The sequence below is a fragment of the Mizuhopecten yessoensis genome, unplaced genomic scaffold (genome assembly GCF_002113885.1).
Source record: "Mizuhopecten yessoensis strain PY_sf001 unplaced genomic scaffold, ASM211388v2 scaffold10921, whole genome shotgun sequence".
Lineage (NCBI taxonomy): Eukaryota > Metazoa > Mollusca > Bivalvia > Pectinida > Pectinidae > Mizuhopecten > Mizuhopecten yessoensis.
The window spans coordinates 2,418,615-2,440,787 of NW_018408788.1; the positions used below are offsets into that span (position 1 = coordinate 2,418,615).

General features: G+C 38.6%; 1 protein-coding gene across 10 annotated transcripts in view; it reads left to right on the top strand.

The window, feature by feature from the left end:
- The window catches only part of LOC110463738 (tyrosine-protein phosphatase non-receptor type 4-like), a 191,050-nt gene extending 169,001 nt beyond the window's left edge, over window positions 1-22,049 (top strand). For 9 of the 10 annotated variants that reach the window (XM_021518566.1, XM_021518571.1, XM_021518568.1 and 6 more), the window contains 12 exons: window positions 7,221-7,310; window positions 7,709-7,852; window positions 8,049-8,118; window positions 12,240-12,394; window positions 12,709-12,799; window positions 13,160-13,221; window positions 14,639-14,785; window positions 15,477-15,605; window positions 16,026-16,174; window positions 16,992-17,127; window positions 17,845-17,890; window positions 18,888-22,049. In XM_021518566.1, the coding sequence (XP_021374241.1) occupies window positions 7,221-7,310; window positions 7,709-7,852; window positions 8,049-8,118; window positions 12,240-12,394; window positions 12,709-12,799; window positions 13,160-13,221; window positions 14,639-14,785; window positions 15,477-15,605; window positions 16,026-16,174; window positions 16,992-17,127; window positions 17,845-17,890; window positions 18,888-18,925 (1,257 nt within the window). In that variant the 3' untranslated portion in view covers window positions 18,926-22,049. The remainder of the gene's footprint in view (window positions 1-7,220; window positions 7,311-7,708; window positions 7,853-8,048; window positions 8,119-12,239; window positions 12,395-12,708; window positions 12,800-13,159; window positions 13,222-14,638; window positions 14,786-15,476; window positions 15,606-16,025; window positions 16,175-16,991; window positions 17,128-17,844; window positions 17,891-18,887) is intronic. The other variant, XM_021518570.1, reaches the window with a different exon arrangement.
- The last annotated feature ends 124 nt before the right edge of the window (window positions 22,050-22,173 follow it).

Sequence of the window (22,173 nt, forward strand, 5' to 3'; positions counted from 1 at the left end):
AGTGTCTATTCTCCCCTGCCCCAGTGTCTGTTCTCCCCTGCCCGAGTGTCTGTTCTCCCCTGCCCCAGTGTCTGTTCTCCCCTGCCCCAGTGACTATTCTCCCCTGCCCCAGTGTCTGTTCTCCTCTGCCCCAGTGTCTATTCTCCCCTGCCCCAGTGTCTGTTCTTCCCTGCCTAAGTGTCTGTTCTCCCCTGCCCCAGTGTCTATTTTCCCCTGCCCCAGTGTCTGTTCTCCCCTGCCCCAGTATCTGTTCTCCCCTCCCTTAGTGTCTATTCTCCCCTGCCCCAGTGTCTGTTCTTCCCTCCATAAGTGTCTGTTCTCCCCTGCCCCAGTGTCTGTTCTCCCCTCCATTAGTGTCTATTCTCCCCTGCCCCAGTGTCTGTTCTCCCCTCCCTTAGTGACTTAATTCTCCCCTGCCCCAGTGTCTAGTCTCCCCTCCCTTAGTGTCTATTCTCCCCTGCCCCAGTGTCTGGTCTCCCCTCCCTTAGTGTCTTAATTCTCCCCTGCCCCAGTGTCTCGTCTCCCGTCCCTTAGTGTCTCTTCTCCCCTGCCCCAGTATCTATTCTCCTCTCCCCTACTGTCTGTTCTCCCCTGCCCCATTGTCTGTTCTCCCCTGCCCAAGTGTCTGTTCTCCCCTCCACTAGTGTCTGTTCTCCCCTTCCTTAGTGTCTATTCTCCCCCGCCCCAGTGTCTGTTCTCCTCTGCCCCAGTGTCTGTTCTCCTCTGCTCTAGTGTCTGTTCTCCCCTTCCCCCGTGTCTGTTCTCCCCTCCCTTAGGGACTTAATTCTCCCCTGCCCCAGTGTGTATCCCCTGCCCCAATGTCTGTTCTCCCCTCCATTAGGGTCTATTCTCCCCTTCCCCCGTGTCTGTTCTCCCCTGCCTTAGTGACTTAATTCTCCCCGGCCCCAGTGTCTAGTCTCCACTCCCTTAGTGTCTATTCTCCCCCGCCCCAGTGTCTGTTCTTCCCTCCCTTAGTGTCTGTTGTCCCCTGCCCCAGTGTCTGTTCCTCCCCTCCCTTAGTGTCTTAATTCTCCCCTGCCCCAGTGCCTGTTCTCCCCTGCCCCCGTGTCTGTTCTCCCCTGCCCCCGTGTCTGTTCTCCCCTCCCTTAGTGACTTAACTCTCCCCTGCCCCAGTGTCCGTTCCCCCCTGCCCCAGTGTCCGTTCTCCCCTCCATTAGTGACTTAATTCTCCCCGGCCCCAGTGTCTAGTCTCCCCTCTATTCTCCCCTGCCCCAGTGGCTGTTCTCCCCTCCATTAGGGTCTATTCTCCCCTTCCCCAGTGTCTGTTCTTCCCTCCATTAGTGTCTATTCTCCCCCGCCCCAGTGTCTGTTCTTCCCTCCATAAGTGTCTGTTCTCCCCTCCCTCAGTGCCTATTCTCCCCTGCCCCCATGTCTGTTCTCCCCCCCCTTAGTGTCTATTCTCCACTGCCCCAGTGTCTGTTCTCACCTCCCCCAGTGTCTGTTCTCCCCGCCCTTAGTGACTATTCTCCCCTGTCCCAGTGTACGTTCTCCCCTCCATTAGTGACTTAATTCTCCCCTGCCCCAGTGTGTATCCCCTGCCCCAATGTCTGTTCTCCCCTCCATTAGTGACTTAATTCTCCCCGGCCCCAGTGTCTAGTCTCCCCTCTATTCTCCCCTGCCCCAGTGTCCGTTCTCCCCTCCCAGAGTGTGTGTTCCCCCCCGTCCCAGTGTCTGTTCTCCCCTCCCCTAGTGTCTATTCTCCCCTGCGCCAGTGTCTGTTCTCCCCTTCCTTAGTGTCTATTCTCCCCTGCCCCAGTGTACGTTCTCCATTTCCTTCCTCTATCTACCCTTCCTCACCATCCTCTCTCCCTCTAGGACCCTAGCAAAAAATGAGGGCTGACTAGTCTATGTATATGATTGTAAAGATTATGTATAACAACCTCTGGTTTCCATGCAGTCTGCCAGGGAGCAAAGATAAAGCGAAAAACATTTCCAAGAAAAATGTGTGTGGGTGTTTTATTGACATCCCAGCAATGGGATGTTTACACGCACAGATTTGCTTCGTGTGGGTGTTCACAGGACGTAGACGCAGACACTGAGGGGAACCCCGAACTGTTCAATACCTGTTTATGTGTAAAATAGGTCTAACAGATCTCAATAGGACAAACTCCTTGTATCTTCTACAGATCAGTGGATTTAGGACAGATATTCAATATATATAGATTTGGAATTAAAACAGATCTGTTAAAAGATTGATAGATCTTTAAGTTCCATAGATATTCTAGGTATCGATTATTAGAGATCTTTAATAGCTATCAAAGGCATTGGCACAGATCTTCTATAGTGTTCCTACACATTGGAACTGATCTTCAGTAGTGGTCCTACACATTGGAACAGATCTTCAGTAGTGGTCCTAGTGTTCCTACATATTGGAACAGATCTTCAATAGTGGTTCTACACATTGTAACAGATCTTCTATAGTGGTCCTACACATTGGAACAGATCTTCAGTAGTGGTTCTACACATTGGAACAGATCTTCAGTAGTGGTCCTACACATTGGAACAGATCTTCAGTAGTGGTTCTACACATTGGAACAGATCTTCTATAGTGGTTCTACACATTGGAACAGATCTTCAGTAATGGTCCTATACATTGGAACAGATCTTCTATAGTGGTTCTACACATTGGAACAGCTCTTCAGTAGTGGTCCTACACATTAGAACAGATCTTCAGTAGTGTTCCTCACATTGTAACAGATCTTCAGTAGTAGTCCTACACATTGGAACGGATCTTCTATAGTGGTTTTACACATTGGAACAGATCGTCTATAGTGGTTCTACACATTGGAACAGATCTTCTATAGTGTTCCTACACATATTTAACAGATCTTCTATAGTGGTCCTACACATTGTAACAGATCTTCTATAGTGGTCCTACACATTGTAACAGATCTTCTATAGTGGTCCTACACATTGGAACAGATCTTCAGTAGTGGTCCTACACATTGTAACAGATCTTCTATAGTGGTTCTACACATTGGAACAGATCTTCTATAGTGGTTCTAAACATTGATACAGATCTTCTATAGTGGTTCTACACATTGGAACAGATCTTCTATAGTGTTCCTGCACATTGGAACAGATCTTCATTAGTGGTCCTAGTGGTTCTACACATTGGAACAGATCTTCTATAGTGGTCCTACACATTGGAACAGATCTTCAATAGTGGTCCTACACATTGGAACTGATCTTCAAGAAAATCTTAAATTTGGCACCGATCTTCAAGAAATATCTTTGAAAGACTTTCAATACAAATTGGTATAGTTCTTCTAAAGAGACTATAGGAGCCGGCACGGTATGCTAATGAGGTTGATAGACTCAGTATGGTTAGTTTACTATAATTGAGCTCAATTATCATCAAGAAATATCACTTAAGATAAGATCTTACACAGGTATACTACACGCTTGTACATTGTCCACGAACTTGTGCAGGCTTAGAGAAGTAGGTATAAGAACTACTGTGTATAGTTGGAGAGAGTACGTTTGACCCTGGGGCTACACAGGTCATGACCTCTGATGACAACATGTTGTGTGTGGTGTAATTTCTGTTGTGGAGCCTGCCCACACATTTCCTTCCCTTTACATTTAGTTACAGTTTAGGTAGACACATACTTCCTTCCTGGCCGCTATAGATACTTCTGCTGTTACGACGTTTACATCAAATTGTAGTCGGAGTAAAATGATAGTTTTACCCGGATATTAATATGCAAAATATTGATAAAAATAATTGGATTATGACGACTGTTATGATGCACTGGGGAGAATTATGTGCTCAGTTTATTTCCTAGATTTGTTTGATATTGACAAGTCATCCGTCTCCAGGGATCTTTAGACGTAGGATGTATTAGGTTGTGATGTAATGGACAAACTGGGGAAAAAATGGTCTGTGGAGATGTTCATTACTCGACAGATCAGAGGGTGAGGTGGATATCAGTCTTTCTGACGTAAAAGCCAAGGATTGTTTTGCACACACAGAATTAAACATTTATCGCCTCTGTAAAGAACGCATGAGTGAAATTTCATGCTCAGAGTGAAATTAAATCAGCATTGATTTGCGAATGTCATCATTTCGTCCAATTACAAGGATGGGGGACTTTCAATAGATGTTCTAAACTCTCGCACCGTAAACAGCATTGCAGAGCACTATTCCTTTGCTAGTGAGAGAGAACTCCTGATGTGTTTGCAGAGAAATATTTCTTGGAGATGATTACCACGAAAAATGACTGTGCTTGGGTACTAATGAGTTTGGATGTTACCAATATTAGTCCTTGTTTTACTGGTCTGACTGGTGAAGTACTGGTGTGGGGGCTCAGCTGACTCTGTCAGATCAAGAGGTATGGAACACTGATGGAATAAGGGGATGATGCGGAAACTTTTGTTGAGTAATGGTGAAATGAGCATGTGATGGGTAGAACAATGTAAGGTGGATGATACTGTGATCTTGTGAGGAGGTTATCATTGAACTGACGTGATCCTGATGTATTTCCCGGGCTAATATCTGTACTGAAGACATGACACTGGCTGTGTCGGCTATCGGAAAAAATGCCAAAACAAAGTATCTTTATGAGTGCCACTGGAGTGTTGACCCTATTCCTCAGGTAATTTTCCGGTATCCTAGGGTAAATATCACATAATTCTGAGGTATTCTAGTGTAAATATCAGGTATTTTTTCAGGTAAATATAACTTATTTCTTGGATAAATATCAGGTATTGCTGGTACATTATTGTTATTCCTAGTTCCAGTGATGGTGCTCTGTGTGTAAATTTCCAGCTTACCATTAATAAAGTGCACAAGGATGATTTCTTGAGAGATAGAAATTATCTCTGTTGATATAATGCTATGTTTAAAGACTTATCTGAATGTTGTGGGAAAACATTTGATAGGTTTTAAGGTTACATGATACACATGTTCAGATATGTTACCTAGGTAATGTGGTGGTACAAATATGTTACCTATGTAATGTGGTGGTACAAATATGTAACCTAGGTAATGTGGTGGCACAAATATGTTACCTAGGTTACGTGGTGGTACAAATATGTTTCCTAGGTAACGTGGTGGTACAAATATGTTACCTATGTAATGTGGTGGTACAAATATGTTACATAGGTTACATGGTGGTACAAATATGGTACCTAGGTTACGTGGTGGTACAAATATGTTACTTAGGTTACATGGTGGTACAAATATGGTACCTAGGTTACGTGGTGGTACAAATATGTTTCCTAGGTAACGTGGTGGTACAAATATGTTACTTAGGTTACATGGTGGTACAAATATGTTACCTAAGTAATGTGATGGTACAAATATTTTACCTAGGTAACGTGGTGGTACAAATATGTTACCTATGTTACATGGTGGTACAAATATGTTACTTAGGTTACATGGTGGTACAAATATGTTACCTAGGTTACGTGGTGGTACAAATATGTTACCTAGGTAACGTGGTGGTACAAATATGTTACCTAGGTAATGTGGTGGTTCAAATACATAACTTATGTTATGGGGAGTCTACCAAGGTACCAAGTATTATATAAAATATCCAGATTGATAATAATCAGCTGTGTATCGGCTGCAATCTGTCAGTCCTGTTTGTATTTGAGGTGTGTATACAAGCTAAGATAATTGTTACTGTAAACACCTGCCTCTATCTATTTACTGTATAAAGATGATAATTTTGATATACCTACAGATGTACATTAATCAATGCTGAGAGATAAGGTGTCTTGTGGTATATAGGTGTAGAAGTCGGAGCAGGCATATGTGTACTAGTGTTTGTGATAGAACATGTATATATATAGTGTGTAAGGATGTGTGTACTAGTGTTTATGTTAGGGCATGTATTTAGTGTGTAAGGATGTGTGTACTAGTGTTTATGTTACACATGTACTAGTATATAGTGTGTAAGGATGTGTGTACTAGTGTTTATGTTAGACATATGTACTAGTATATAGTGTGTAAGGATGTGTGTACTAGTGTTTATGTTAGGACATGTATATAGTGTGTAAGGATGTGTGTACTAGTGTTTATGTGAGGACATGTATCTATACATGTGTACTGTTCAGTAAGCTATCTTGTGTAACAGGTACATATGTGTACAGTATGTCAGTTAGTGGGACTTACAATAAGGTATGTCTATATAGGTAGAAAGTTATAGACGAAATGGCTTTGGTTGCGTGGGTTTGTTATGTCAGTAGTCCAATATAAGCCACTATTCACCACTGGAATGTGTCGGTGGTGGTTAGATAAAGATTCAACACCCACAATGAACTCCATGGAATGTGGTATTGTCCCGTGCTGTATCTGTATAGGGACTTGTTTCTCTGAAAAGTGTGACACCGATATTAAAGTCACCAGTGCATGACATGACGTGAAAGAGTTTTAGATGTACCACAGTGAAACCCGACACCACATAATTACAGAAATTAACATAAAACATGTAACCGACAGATTTGCCTGGTTGGGAGATATCTGATGCATATTCATGAATAAATATGATGTACTAGGGTTTCCATCGTCTGTATGGGAAGTATATATAGAATACTTAGGTATCCTCCATACATGCATTAACTCATTTCACCCCTGAAGACACATTTGAACTCTTCCAGATAAAAGGTTGGAATAGTTCATTATGAAATTCCAGGGGCTATGCCTCATTTTAACCCTTAAGACACATTTGAACTGTTCCAATTCAAGAGTTGGAACAGTTCATTATGAAATTTTAGGGGTGAATGAATTAAACTGTATTCACTGTGTAAGTCTTGATTGAATTTATACCTGTGTATTATATCATAGAGAGAGGAACCATGTATACACAAGTTTTCATTGAGTTCAGACATCTGTATATATAGATATACTTTAAGATTAGGTAATGAATACACGTCTCCATTTAAATACCATGACAGAATTATGTAATAAATATCAATTTATATACACTGGACATCTGTATGTGCATGCTATTATATTTTAGAGCTCATATCTATTTCTGAAATCTTAAAAGCAATGCCCTTTTTTCTGGTGCATTCAAGCTTTGAGTATAACAAAATGGCTCAAAGTTAAAAAATAAATAAAAATAGGTCAAGGCCCATAACTCATAATAAAATGTAAAACATATCTAAATACAAAGTGATTCTATTGAACCTGGTAAATACAATGTTTTCTGTCTACACCTAGTATATATATTGTTATTCTCTGTCAACAGCCTAACGGGAATGGTTACCCTGAAGGACATGGTCTGGTTACCATACGGATGATCCCCGATGAACAGGGGAGGTTCGGGTTCAATGTCAAGGTCAGTATGCTTTCAGTCTGACAAAACTTAACGAGATTTCAAGTTTGATATGAGCAAGATTTTTTTTCATTGATTGGAACATTGTTTAAATTGAAACTTGAAGTATAAGATCCGTTTCTGACTTGGAAGAGTTGATTTTGTATTGATTTGTATATTTCTTGTTGTTTTCCTTACAAAAAGTGTTTATGTCCAAGTAAGTCTTGGACAGAAATCTGTTAAGTAAGATTAATTTTACTTAAGCTTAGTATTCATTCACCCCTGGAATTCATAATGAACTATTCCAACCTTTGAATTGGAAGAGTTCAAATGTGTCTTTAGGGGTGAATGAGTAAAAAATAGCTGCAACTTTAACATAATTATATGAAGCCAATTGGTATACATTGACCCTTCTTTTACAGGGAGGGGCAGATCAGGGCATGCCCATCATTGTTTCCCGGGTCGCTCCCAGCACGCCGGCAGATCTGGCCATTCCTCGGCTCAACGAGGGGGACCAGGTTCTTGTGATCAATGGACGGGATGTTTCACAGCATACACACGAACAGGTACAAATACCATTAGTAAACCCTGAATAAGTCCGGAACCTGTATAAACCAGACCTTATCTAACCTTCACACAGTGGAATAATAAAGTTACAGATATATAACAAAATATGCTGTATTCAGGAACAACGAATATGACGGTGGTTAATTGGTAGTCATCTGGTTTGTGTGAAATTACAATTTGTTTGTTATGTTGCAGGTGGTCATGTTTATTCGCGCATCCAGAGAAACACATTCAGGGGAACTGGTGTTGATCGTTCGGCCCAACGGTAAGTCGGTCGATCTGGTGTGGCGAAAAATGCACACAAAGCAATCAAATCGTAATACCTTCCCAAAACATTTCCAACACTACTGTACTGGCAGAAGGCAAAGGAAATTCTTTTGAAAGAATTTGTTTAGAGATGAAAAGAGAAATTAAATTCCCATTTGAATAATGGCTGATTTGATCAAGAGAGCAACATTTGTTGGCCCAGTGTGCACTAAATGGCTAGCTATCATTGCGTACAGCTGCATTACTGTCTTTTACTCTACTGTATAAAAAGCATACTTCACAGTGTGAGGCGAAGTTTCTCAATGTTTTGGGGTTAACATATTTATCCAGCAATAAGCCCATGCCTGGTAATAAGCCCACCCATATCTATTGAGATCAGTAGAAATGCAAATGAAGGCTATATCCTTCTCCTCCTCAAGTAGACCCATTCCTCTACTTTATGTCAGATATTGAATGTTGGCCTCATCAGCTTATTGTAGAACAAATATGGTACTTAACTGTTGGTCAAGTTAAGGGCTATTTCTCTGTAAGTCCGGTTAAGGGCTATTTCTCTGTAAGTCCGGTTAAGGGCTATTTCTCTGTAAGTCCGGTTAAGGGCTATTTCTCTGTAAGTCCTGTTAAGGGCTATTTTTCTGTAAGTCAGGTTAAGGGCTATTTCTCTGTAAGTCAGGTTAAGGGCTATTTCTCTGTAAGTCAGGTTAAGGGCTATTTCTCTGTAACAACTGGTTAGTTTTACAGTAACTACTGTCCACGAATCTGTTCCGATATGTACGTGTAGTAAATACGATGTAATGGTAACATGTTTATGTAAAAATCCTTGCTTGGAAAATATGCAAAATAAGATTTAAAAAATAAATCCTGACTATTTAATGATTATAGCATTTTAAAATTGCTTTGATGATTTATGAAGAGAGAGTATCTTGAACTGTGTTATCCGTGAATGTTTTCAAGATTGAGTCAACATGAATAAATTTTAAATCACTTTGCATTTGTCAATTATACATCAAAGGATAGAGATTGTTCGTTTGTGAAGACCTTTAACAGGGTGACAGTGAAGGAAACATTCTTTACATATTCAGAAAAAAAGTAACACTTACTATCTTATTAGCATGAAATGCCATCTGACTGATTCAGGTCAGTAATGGGACAAAGTGTTACCTTACTGTAGTCTGGAGACTGGGGCAGGTGTTAGAGTTGAGATAGAGAACAGGGTTCAGGCAGGTATAGATGGGGATATATCGTAATATCATTGGGGGGAGGGGGAGTCTAGTAAGTGAGGATAAGTAACATTTTGGGAAGGGAGAGGGATGAACGAAGCTGTTAAAAAAGTTGTAAGGGCCCAGCCAGCACCTTAATTATTTAATTTTTGATCGATTGATAAAGACGTCCCCAGTGCTAAGTTTTGGGACATGAATCAAGACTTTGGTTTGCCCCGAGATACCAGTGGCGACACAGTGACTTGAGAAGTACTCATTTAAAAAACAACTGTACTGTTTACCTGTGTGGATTTGTTTGGGGGTATACCCCGGCTCAGCAGTTAATTGGATTTCATAATCTGTGGAATTATGGGAAGGCGTTGGAGCGTTGATGGGTTTTTCGGGTCTGTCACTGAGGTAGTCGCGTGCGTAATCCTATGATTTTGAAAGCAGCCCACGACTAATCGCCAGTGTACTCTGTGACCTGATCTGATAACTCAAACTTTACTATAAATCGATGTGTTAATGTACTGCACTGAAATGAAAAGAATTTCCAGTCAAAGAATTTGGAGTATTTATATAGAAATAATGACTGAGGTTTAGACAGGCTTTAGTGGTCTGTTACAATTTTTACCTTCTAAATTATCAGCAACATTTGTAATGAACTACAACTAATTTTATGATATGGCCCTTTCAGAAATGAACCTTTTCATATATTTTTCAGGCAATTGATGATGAAAATTGTTTAATAGGCCACTGAAGTTATATAGGGATGAAAGAAATAGGACATTTTGTAAAGTATTTATGATGTAGGTTATTTCATTCATTCATGACTAAACAAAAAATTGTCAGTCAATAAATGTTATATTTTTGACATTTCAAATAGCAACAGGATTTTCTGAGCAAGTCATATCCTGATTCAGTTTTGATTGAAAATGGATATAAATTAAAGCATTCTCCAAAAATGTATATATTGAGAAGTAAACATGCTCTGTCCTTATAACTGATCTTTTAAAAAAGGTCAAAATTAAGAAGAAAAAAATTGTTTTAAACTTTCATGCTATTTTTTATTTACATTCAAATACAAAGCCAATGCTACAGTCAGTTAAATATAAACTGTTTTATCAATCTCTGTTAGCTGTCATATAACAATGAGCTTTTATTCTTTGGTGTTTCTATATTAGTTATGTATGATCTTGAATTGGTAAGTTAATCATCTTTAAAACAAATATTGATTTAGCTTTTATCAGTAGATTTTTAATCCCAGCACCTAATTAGTTTAACTTAATTATAGTAATTAAAGAAATCTTATTGTGATTAAGCTATATAATGAAGCGGAACAGCTGATTGCAGGAAATATTCGCCTGTACCAGGACATCCTTAGGATGTTAGCCTTTCCTGTCGGCCATTGACTAATCTCACTTAATCGTTCCATGAACATGGATATAATGACCACTTACAGCTTGTTGTAGTCTAGTGCAAAGATTTAGCATCATGTTCCGTAAATTGGCTAGCTTTTGTAAGTATTCAGTGTTACTTTTTGAGTGTTTCATTCCTTGTTTATGTCCTGTTGCAGCAGAACATGATCCTTTAAACTTGGGATGTATTTATCTGTCAATTTTTCTCATCCATGTTCGTTAATTAACAAAAGAAAATTCCTTTAGTTTTGTCCTTGGAAAGCATTGCTAGAGTTAAGAACACTTTTGTAATTTAGGAACAATTTAGTTAAGGAGTTTTATAGAGTTATAAGAAATATTTCTGACACTTGGACCAGGATACCAAAGCATATTATAAGGATCAGAATACCATTGCATTTTGTATAGTGTATAATGAATGCCATTGAATGTTGTTTTCAACTCCAGTTCTCGATTTTTGGGATACAATAAATCTGAATTCTACATGACAGGAAAATTTGTATTACTAAGATTAAGATTAAGATTAAGATTAGAATGGTAAAACATCAGTTCAGCTCGGCACAACTATGTCTTTTTCCACATATACATGAAAATAACCCTTTACATAATCGGAGCTGTGTTTAGTTTTAAATGTTTGTGATAAACCAGGAGACAGGAAGTTGATAACACTACGAGATAAACAATGTTTACCAGGTCTGACTTTATTGGTGCTATATGGATATGACTTCCTGCTGCCAACCATCCGAAAGATGTATTAAGTCCATAAACACTTTCTCTCTCCTTTGTAAGGAAAGGTGGTTGTTGTTAGCACCCCGCAGTGCTATTAGGGAAGGGGGTTCAAAACATCAGAATTATAAACTCTGTCCACTTCCTGTTTTTTCATTGAAGCTCTAGAGAATTTGTCGCCACTAGATAAGGTTACTTACGTCTTAAGGTGAGACCTTTCATCTTAAACTGTTTACGACCCTGCAAACATTTTTGTGTGATGTGAATAAATGTTTGAGAAATATTTTCCACTGGGTCTGGTCTGAAGTAGTGTACATATCAATTATGCCGATCAACTTCATCATTCCTTCTCGGATTACTGTAATTAATAAAGTGACGTTCATTCAATTAAACTAGGCTACCATTTACAAATACCGTAGTTAATACCCATATTTGGTCATCACAACAGGATGTACTGTGGTATTTTTTGGTGACTGTGTGCCTGTCCGTCTGTCTTATATATGTAACATCTAGTCAAAAGCGAAACTCCCATCTCAAACTTCTTGACAAAGTTGATGAAATTTTAAAAAATTGTCATAGACTATTTGAAAAAACGCCTCTGAAAGATTACATTTGTCTGTAAACAATATGAAGGCAATTAAGTTTTTCACCCCTGAAATTTTATTATGAACTATTCCAACCTATGATTTGGAAGAGTTCAAATGTGTCTTCAGGGGTGAATGAGTTAACTCTGAAACCATCAACCAACATCGTGACTTATGTGTTTCTGTGGTCTGTTACAGTTTATGTGAGTGAGGACACACCTGAGGAGCACTACTTTGAGTACCTACCTGAGTCCCATGTGATCACGACGACGGCGGGTGCCAATGCCCTGGAGGCCTCTTTAGTGCTGCTGCAGGAAAGTCTGGAGGGAGGTGCCGCCCTCGCTCAATTTGAGGTTAGTTCTCTGACCAAATCTCCGGTATCTGACTGTGATTTCTGTCTCCTATCCTAAAGAGTTCTACACATAGAAACCTATGAAATATATTTTACAGATGGTAGTTTGACCTCCTCTATCCACTTGATAATACTCTTACATAATTTGATTTTTTACATTTTTGAAGGGAGATAACTCAAACAGTAATAGGTATATAAATTATGTGTGAGGTAGCATGCATCCTTAATGCCAGGTCACTGATCTCTTCCAAAGTGACATTTCATCATGATTTCAAAAAAGAATAGTGTTAAATGAAGATTTTGCTTTGTCCACAGCAACTGTACAGAAAAAAGCCAGGGATGACGATGAACGCAGCTAGGTTGGAGGCAAACATTCCTAAAAACAGATACAGAGATATCTCACCTTGTAAGTGACAATTATTCCCGTGATAAAATTCAGAGATCTCACCTTGTAAGTGACAATTATTCCCATGATAAGATTCAGAGATCTCACCTTGTAAGTGACAATTATTCCCGTGATAAGATAAAGAGATCTCACCTTGTAAGTGACAATTATTCCCGTGATAAGATTCAGAGATCTCACCTTGTAAGTGACAATTATTCCCGTGATAAGATAAAGAGATCTCACCTTGTAAGTGACAATTATTCCTGTGATATGATTCGGAGATCTTACCTTGTTTGAAGACTTTGTTGTAAGGAGAGGTTGATCAATATATAAATGGGTTCATTTCCTGTTTCAATTCAATGGTTTTATTTTATTTTCCAGATGATCAAACCAGAGTGATATTAAAATCGGGAGATGAATATATCAATGCCAATTACGTAAATGTGAGTACATATATAGTTAACATATTATGAGTATAAATGTTGAAACAAGGAACATACACACTGTAAAACCAGACAGTGGTAAAACTAACAAAGAGCCCTACCAGGCTTAAATCAGTTTGTCATCAAAAGCAATGTGTTTTATAGAACAACGATTAAATTGCTAAAATATGAAATGCTTAAAGAACTAATTCTGTCTTTGAGACCACTTGTCTATAACTACAGTCAAACCTGCCTTAGAGACCACCTGTCTATATCTACAGTCATACCTGCCTTAGAGACCACCTGTCTATAACTACAGTCAAACCTGCCATAGTGACCACCTGTCTAATAATATAACTAGTCAAACCTGCCTTAGAGACCACCTGTCTATATATAGTCATACCTGCCTTAGAGACCACCTGTCTATATATAGTCAAACCTGCCTGAAAGACCACCTGTCTATATATATAGTCAAACCTGCCCTAGAGACCACCTGTCTATATATACAGTCAAACCTGTCTTAGAGACCACCTGTCTATATATACAGTTAAACCTGCCCTAGAGACCACCTGTCTATATCTAGTCATACCTGCCTTAGAGACCCCCTGTCTATAACTAGTCATACCTGCCTTAGAGACCACCTGTCTATATATACATTTAAACCTGCCCTAGAGACCACCTGTACATATACAGTCAAACCTGCCTTAGAGACCACCTGTCTATATCTACAGTCAAACCTGCCCTAGAGACCACCCGTCTATATCTAGTCATACCTGCCTTAGAGACCACCTGTCTATAACTAGTCATACCTGCCTTAGAGACCACCTGTCTATATATACAGTTAAACCTGCCCTAGAGACCACCTGTCTATATATAGTCAAACCTGCCCTAGAGACCACCTGTCTATATCTAGTCATACCTGCCTTAGAGACCACCTGTCTATAACTAGTCATACCTGCCTTAGAGACCACCTGTCTATATAAACAGTCAAACCTGCCCTAGAGACCACCTGTCTATATATACAGTCAAACCTGTCGTAGAGACCACCTGTCTATATATATAGTCAAACCTGCCCCAGAGACCACCTGTCTTTATATACAGTCAAACCTGCCTTAGAGACCCCCTGTCTATATCTAGTCATACCTGCCTTAGAGACCACCTGTCTATAACTACAGTCATACCTGCCTTAGAGACCACCTGTCTATATATAGTCAAACCTGCCCCAGAGACCACCTGTCTTTATATACAGTCAAACCTGCCTTAGAGACCACCTGTCTATATATACAGTCAACCCTGCCTTAGAGACCCCCTGTCTATATATACAGTCAAACCTGCCTTAGAGACCACCTGTCTATATATACAGTCAAACCTGCCTGAGAGACCACATGTTAATATATAACTTTATCAAACCTGACTTTGGCCTGCCTTGTATTGACAGATGGAGATCCCTGGTTCGGGGATAGTAAATAGGTACATCGCGGCGCAGGGCCCACTGCCAAACACGTGTGTGGACTTCTGGCAGATGGTATGGGAGCAACACTCCTCACTCGTTGTCATGCTCACCACCAAGATAGAACGAGGAAGGGTGAGTGACTCTTTGGTCAAGAAAAAACTGACCACCATGTCTGGTTCACAATATACTTACTGTCATGTTTGGACAACAATGAACACTGACCGGTGAACAATTTACTGTACAAGTGGAAATTGTCACAGTGTGGAAATGCTTGCATTTTTGGCATCAAGTGCGGGGGAAACATATATCGTATATAAATAGATTTCAGAATTATTCCAGCACGAAAGGTTCACACCCAAATGAATTTGAAGACTTACTTACAGCAGGAACATTTCCACATGCAAGAATTTCCACTTTTACTGTACTGTGTTATTAACTTATTTACCCCTGAAATTTCATAATGAACTATTCCAACCTTTGATCTGGAAGAGTTCAAATGTGTCTTCAGGGTTGAATGAGTTAATGTCCTTAAGTCTGATGGTTAAATTAGAAAATGGTATTCCAATGTAGTCACTCCTAGTCTTCGACACTGATTTATTCAAATGGTTTTTATTTTCCGTTTCAAATAAGCAGATTGAGATTGTTTACTTAGACAAGAATGTTACATCAAGAAAAACAATTTTACACCTATTTATTTTTTGTTTTCCATACACACACTTGTGAGAATTAATTACCACATAATATTGATGTAAGAGTGTTTGATTGACTTTATGACACTGATTGACCTTTTGACCTTGATTGACCTTATAATGTGCCTTTACAGGTGAAGTGTCACCAATACTGGCCCGACCTCTACGAGACGGTGGATTACGGCGAGCTGCAAATCACCTGTGTCAAGGAAGAGGACACAACGTCATTCGCTTTCCGCGAGTTTAACCTCACACATTTATCAGTGAGTTACCTCCCCTTGATTTCCTATTGCTAACACTTTGCCACGACAAAAATAGACCTTCCTATTAATCAAGCTTACCTTCAAGATGTTAAGTTAACTGGTTTAAAATTTGCAAAAATTTTAATTTTCTTTAACCCTTCCACCACTGTAGACCATAATGGACTCATCCAGATGGATGTATGGTAGAGTCTACTCAAGTTTGAATTTGAATTTTGAATTCTGTGATTTAAAAAAAAAAATGTGATACTGTGTAACTTATAAATGCCAAGAATATCGATGGTATATTCAAAGGAGCAATTCAGTCTAATTAATAGTTTGTATGTTGAGCTGTGATTTTCATATGTTGCTGTGATCCTAAATATTGTTTGGTTGATCAGTCCTACTATTTCCTCCTGCTCACCACTGATTTCTAATTTGCAGACAAATGAAGAGAGACACATATCTCACATGCAATATATAGCGTGGCCAGATCATGGCGTTCCCGATGATCCTGCAGATTTCCTAGATTTTGTAGGCAAGGTTCGACAGAAGCGTACTGGGATGGTAGAACCTACAATAGTTCACTGTAGGTAAGTAAACGATATCTCAAGCAAATCTGGGGCCTGCTCCTTTATACAGAACAACCAGTTTGTCCGTTTTTAAATGTAACATTTTCAGGTATACATTCTTGTGGACCTTCATATGTTTATTGAGGCCTGACAAGAATTGGTCTTTCTTGTTAAAGGGAGGTTGTGTCCTTCTTGTAAAAGGGAGGTTGTGTCCTTCTTGTAAAAGGGAGGTATTGTCCTTCTTGTAAAAGGGAGGTTGTGTCCTTCTTGTTAAAGGGAGGGTGTGTCACTCTTGTTAAAGGGAGGAGTGTCATTCTTGTTAAAGGGAGGTTGTGTCACTCTTGTTAAAGGGAGGTGTGTCATTCTTTTTAACGGGAGGTGTGTCATTCTTGTTAAACCTAGTTCGTAGGTCTCTTGTTAAAGGGAGGTGTGTCATTCTTTTTAACGGGAGGTGTGTCATTCTTGTTAAAGGGAGGGTGTGTCACTCTTGTTAAAGGGGGGTGTGTCATTCTTGTTAAAGGGAGGTGTGTCATTCTTGTTTAGCAGCATTTATAACAATTATGTTTTAAGGAGTTATATTCATATTGTTTTAGCCTGTTTTCTATCAAATTTTCAGGAAGGTTATATCAATCTGATACCAATCTTGTTTAAGGGGAGTAGCTTCCATCTGAAAAAGTTATGCCATTCTTCAGTGGTCTTAATTTATAAAAGGATGGAATGTAAGGTTGTATTTTTTGAAAAAATAAAAAGATGATAAGAAATATTAAAATCATTCATGTGTATCGAGGGGGGAGAAAAAAATTAAAATGATAACGATGTATAATATTGTTTATTTCAGTGCTGGGATAGGGCGGACAGGGGTCCTAATCACCATGGAGACCGCCATGTGTCTGATCGAGTCTAACCAGCCAGTATATCCTCTGTCTATAGTACGACAAATGCGAGACCAGCGTGCTATGCTGATACAAACACCTGTAAGTGGATGACAGCACAACCTGGAAACATGCCTCTTTAAATCATCATTTACAATAATGAAGAGCATTGCAAATTCTCATTTTGTCATTATAAATCTCTTACTGTATATCTGGAAATTTTGGCCACAAATATTATTACACAACATCCCCTAGTGTTTATAAGTGAAGGATGAAGGGCCAAAGTTTGACTGCAAAAAGTTTCTTATTGTACAGTTTGAAAAAATCAGATTTAAGAGTATTTGTGTTGGTAACTAATTCACCCCTGAAATTTCATAACGAACTATTCCAACCTTTGAGTTGGAAGAGTTCAAATGTGTCATCAGGGGTGAATGAGTTAATGTTAAAAATCAATATTTCGTACCAGGCTTTGACCCGGAAGACTAAAAATAAATTTCAGAACTTTCATCTAAAGGTGAAGGTCATTACAGTGCTCTATTTCTAAAACTAGACAATCTAATAAAAAAAATATAACTGCTTTGTAAAGTCAAGGCCATTGGGTACAAAAAAAAGGTAACACAAAAAATAATGCGTAATTACTACCACAGACTAAAAAATCAACTTGGAAATGTAAATATTGCTGTTTGGAATGTTAATCTTTATTTCTTTAAAATGTGTTTATTATCAGTATCTTTGATAATTTTGGGTTTAAATGGGACTCGTTCCAGACCTGATCAATGCTTATGTAAAGTAAAATGTTTGTGTTGTTTATATTTTCAGAGTCAGTACAAGTTTGTCTGTGAGGCAATCTTAAAAGTAAGTCATGGTAAGTAATGTGATTTATTATTTGTTTCTAAGTAAAACCATTGTTATCAGCCTATATATAATAATAATAATAATTTGTGGTTCTTATATACCGCTTTATCACAACCTAGTTCGTAGGTCGTCTCAAAGCCGTTCACAAATTATTATCCGTGGTTTTAGTGCCTTTGCAACCAACCAATATCGTTTTTAACTCCCCGGGGAGCATATATATACAGCCGGTGCTGCCATTTCAGCGCTCACAGCTAGCATTCTACAATTCTAGCACTGCCCAACCACGTACTCATTTACAGCTGAGTAGAGTGGAATAAAAGGAGTAAAGTCTCTTGTTCAAGGATATAACACAGTGCTGTGCCTTGACTCGAACCCGAAACCCTTCGGTCACAAGCCCGACCTCCTACCACTAGACTACCGTGCCTCCTAAATCAGTAATGCTGTAGTCTGAGTAGAAAACATTCCAAAGTTTGTTCTCAACAAAAACAGGAATTGGAAACTGATTTTAAGAGCTTTCAAAAACCTCTGTTAACTTTGTTAGGTAAAGAGTGTAAATGGCCGTGTCTAGACTCTAAAGCACTGAAAACAACTCACTAAGCCACAGTGTGCCGAATCAGTAAAGTCAGCTGACATTTCGCCCAATTGTGCTCTAATACTGCAGGCAGTCAGGGTTGGGTAACATGATCACCCTTTCTGCCCCTTATTGGATGTTAAAATTGGGTCATAAAGATGACTTAGCTGGTGGCCCCTTTCGTCTCTCTTCATCGAAACCCCTTCCCTCCTAACCCAGATGGTATCATCCTTGTTCATAATCATTTAATTCATGGGTAAATTGCTTGGATATGTCAAATTCTTTAAGAAAAAACAACTGGTGTAGGGTTGATTTGATGTACAAAATGGATTACAAATACAAAACATTTTACTTATCTCTAAACTGTGTCTGTATTCATAGACAAAGGTGGTGACACTGTACATTTATCGTAATGGTATCTTGTTTAATGTTTCAGACCAGCTAGTTAAACCAATGGAGGACTACCAGCGGTGAAAGTGACCGACATGGCGGGCCTCCCCGCTCTAACTTACCATATCATCATCCCGCATGTGGGCCGCGGTGGCTCTGTGTCACACATATCCACAGACAAGGTGCCATCCATCTCTTATCATCATCTATGTGTGTCCTTGTTTGAGGTCGAAGGCCTCGCATGTGAAGGACGTCCAATGTGTCACGGCCATCGTTGCACACTGCCACGATCATTCTCTGAACCTCAGTGCTTCGTGTCACAGACGGTCGTCCTTTGTACAGAGAAACGGCTCTTCTCTGATTTCATTCCGTCTGTCTTTGGCAGTGGTCATCGTCAGTGTGTATCAAAATGTTGTCCCGATAACCGGGAAATCTCCAACCATCTCTATACTGCTGGATCTGATAACATTGTGCGCTCATACTGAGGTGTACCAAAGAGAGAATGAAAGCAGTGATCTTTTATAAGTTCACCGGCTGTCGACAGGACGCATGCTAGCATCAACTGATGTGCGAAATTTCACCTCAATCAAAGTGTGTTGAACAAACAATGAAAGGTTTAACATTGTAATGCACTGAAGACTATGGTGTTGGTGAAGCAGTGGAGCTGGTATTCTCCCTGTGTTGTGGATTCAGCTTGCAACGAGCATTACGTTGACTTTAAATCCAATCATAGCATGTGGATCTGATCTCCACCTGATCATGTTTAAAATCAAACTCGTCATCCAACGAGATGGGGATACCTACCGTGTAAGGCTGGTCTCTTATGGTGCATGGAGCGCGATTATTTATGAGAATTGGATATTTAAGATTTAAAGGGAGGTGGAGATAACCCAATGATTGATATCAGTATGTTTACATGTATGTCAAAAGTCATACCTGTTGGTGAGTATCAGCTTGTAAAGGGAAGTAACTCTCCACAGTGTTTTGATTAATCAGCCAGCTGTTTTGTTGACCTCACTGAGGATCTTGCGATCTGAATTTTAAATGAGGTCACTGACACACGAATCATATTTTAAAGCAATGAAGATGCTGCAGTGACTCGTCTTTTTATGTTGCCATGGTAACCCAAATCTATTTTAACAATTGTCATACTACAAAATTATTTGAAGTTATATTTATGAATGTATATGTTTTCAATTTTACTAAAAGAATGCATGTGTAATAGATATCATTTAATATTTGAAAGAAATAACAAAATCAGTGCTTCGTACTTGATGATACTCAGAACCCTTATTGCTAGTCTGCAATTTAACAATTTAGATTTATTTTCATTCATCATACATCTAACTTAAAAATCTTTTATTTTCACTGAATGGTAAGTAAATATTTTCAGGTGTTTTACTTTGATTGTTTCAGAGATTGTTTATGATAAAGAATATTTGAAATTCTAAACCTTCAAGAGTTTTTGATTTTTTTTCTTAAAAATTATTTAAGTCACTATTAAACTATAAGTGCATAGAAGCATAGACACAACCAAAGCTTGTGTTATGTTTTTGCATAGTTAATTAGGTAAAACACTGATTCAAAATGAAATTCATCCTCAATTCTTGAAAATGAAGTATCTAGTTTTATAGATTTTCAACAAGTATTACATAGGGTTTACCTCGGTGGTATGGTTAAATACAATGTGATTTGTCATCAAAGTCATATCATTTTTATTTCAACATTTGAGAACTTAACTCATTCACCCCTGAAGACACATTTGAACTCTTCCAATTCAAAGGTTGGAATAGTCCATTATGAAAATTCAGGGGTGAATGAGTTAATATGATTTACAAGTTCCTGTGGTAAGGTTAACATGTTTTATCAAACATTTTATATTACAGTAAGTTATTTTGAAGATGTTCTGTGAAGAAGTTGCGTGAAATATCATGTTCAGTTGGTATTTTGATTGTGCAACTTCAATGTGTATGCTTCATATCGAATGAGAGGTTACATGTGAGAAATGGAGTGTGCTGCTTAAAAACCTATATGTTCTGGTAACCGGCATTTTATTTTAAAAGCATGTCTGATATGCCAAATGTCTGACATTTTTTTCTGTGAGAGTATGCAAGAAAATCATGTGTAAAATTAGATAGATAATAACTAGGGCTGCAACGATATATTGCGATATTTTGAATGCGGTACAATACACAATGATTTTTGGGGAGGTTACAATACACCGACGATATTTTCAAGATTTTTTGTTTCTGAATTTAGTCGACTCGTATCAGTTCAAACATGGTCAGCGATAGCTCCAGCTCAGCATGCATGTCGAAAGACGGGAAGCGTGTGTCACTTTCAAGTCATGCTTATTTTGGACCAAGTCTATTTCAAGTTGTAATATGGCCATTAAAAGTTAGCAACCTATCTTTTCTCTTTGCTCCTACTGTTATATATGTATCGTTGCAGCCCTAATGATAACTCATGTACATCTACAACATTTATCACTGGAGGTTTTTAATTTGGGCATCACTTCTAGCTTATTAAAAGAGTTTTATTTCCTTTATGCATATATCATATGCATGAAATCTTTCAAGTTTTTGTTTTTACAAACTACGAAGAATATTTCTTGGCCATTAAGTGGTGATCCTTCTCTTCGTAATATTTTATGATAAATTATTAATTTTATTTAACAAGTTGATGTGACATTCTGTATTTATTTGGCAATATGCCCATGCCTGGTAATTAGCCCATCCGTATATTTTGCAATTAAGTATTAAAAGCCGACAAAATCCTATTTTCTTGTCCTGTAATAAGCCCACCCCCTACTTTGAATCAAGAGATTTTCTGTTGGCTCCCTGGGCTTATTGCAGGATATGTACGACACATGTTTGGGACAAAGTAACCAGATAAAAAGAATTGTATAAATTATTCACTCTACGATTCCATTACAGACTTGTGGATGCGAGATGTAATATTATAGATGTATGACAGCAGCATGCATGTTTGTGGAGACGGTTATCTGAGGGTGTCTTTCCTATATATATATGGATGTATATATAGTCTTTGTGACAAATTATGTTCTATGTGTACATAGTGTATGAAAGGAATATAAGTAATGAAACCATAGTAAATTAATATTGATTGTACGAAATATGAGCCATTCATGTTAACGTACACACATACCAGGCAATATCAAACTTGATTAAAATCTTTCCCAAGTAAATCCTTGACCTCTGTTGTGTTTTCTGTTATATTGACGTCGACCACTATCAGGTATTGCTATAAATATACAGTCAATCTTCCATGTATTGCCACTCATTTCTCACTTTGCATCCAAACCTTGATAT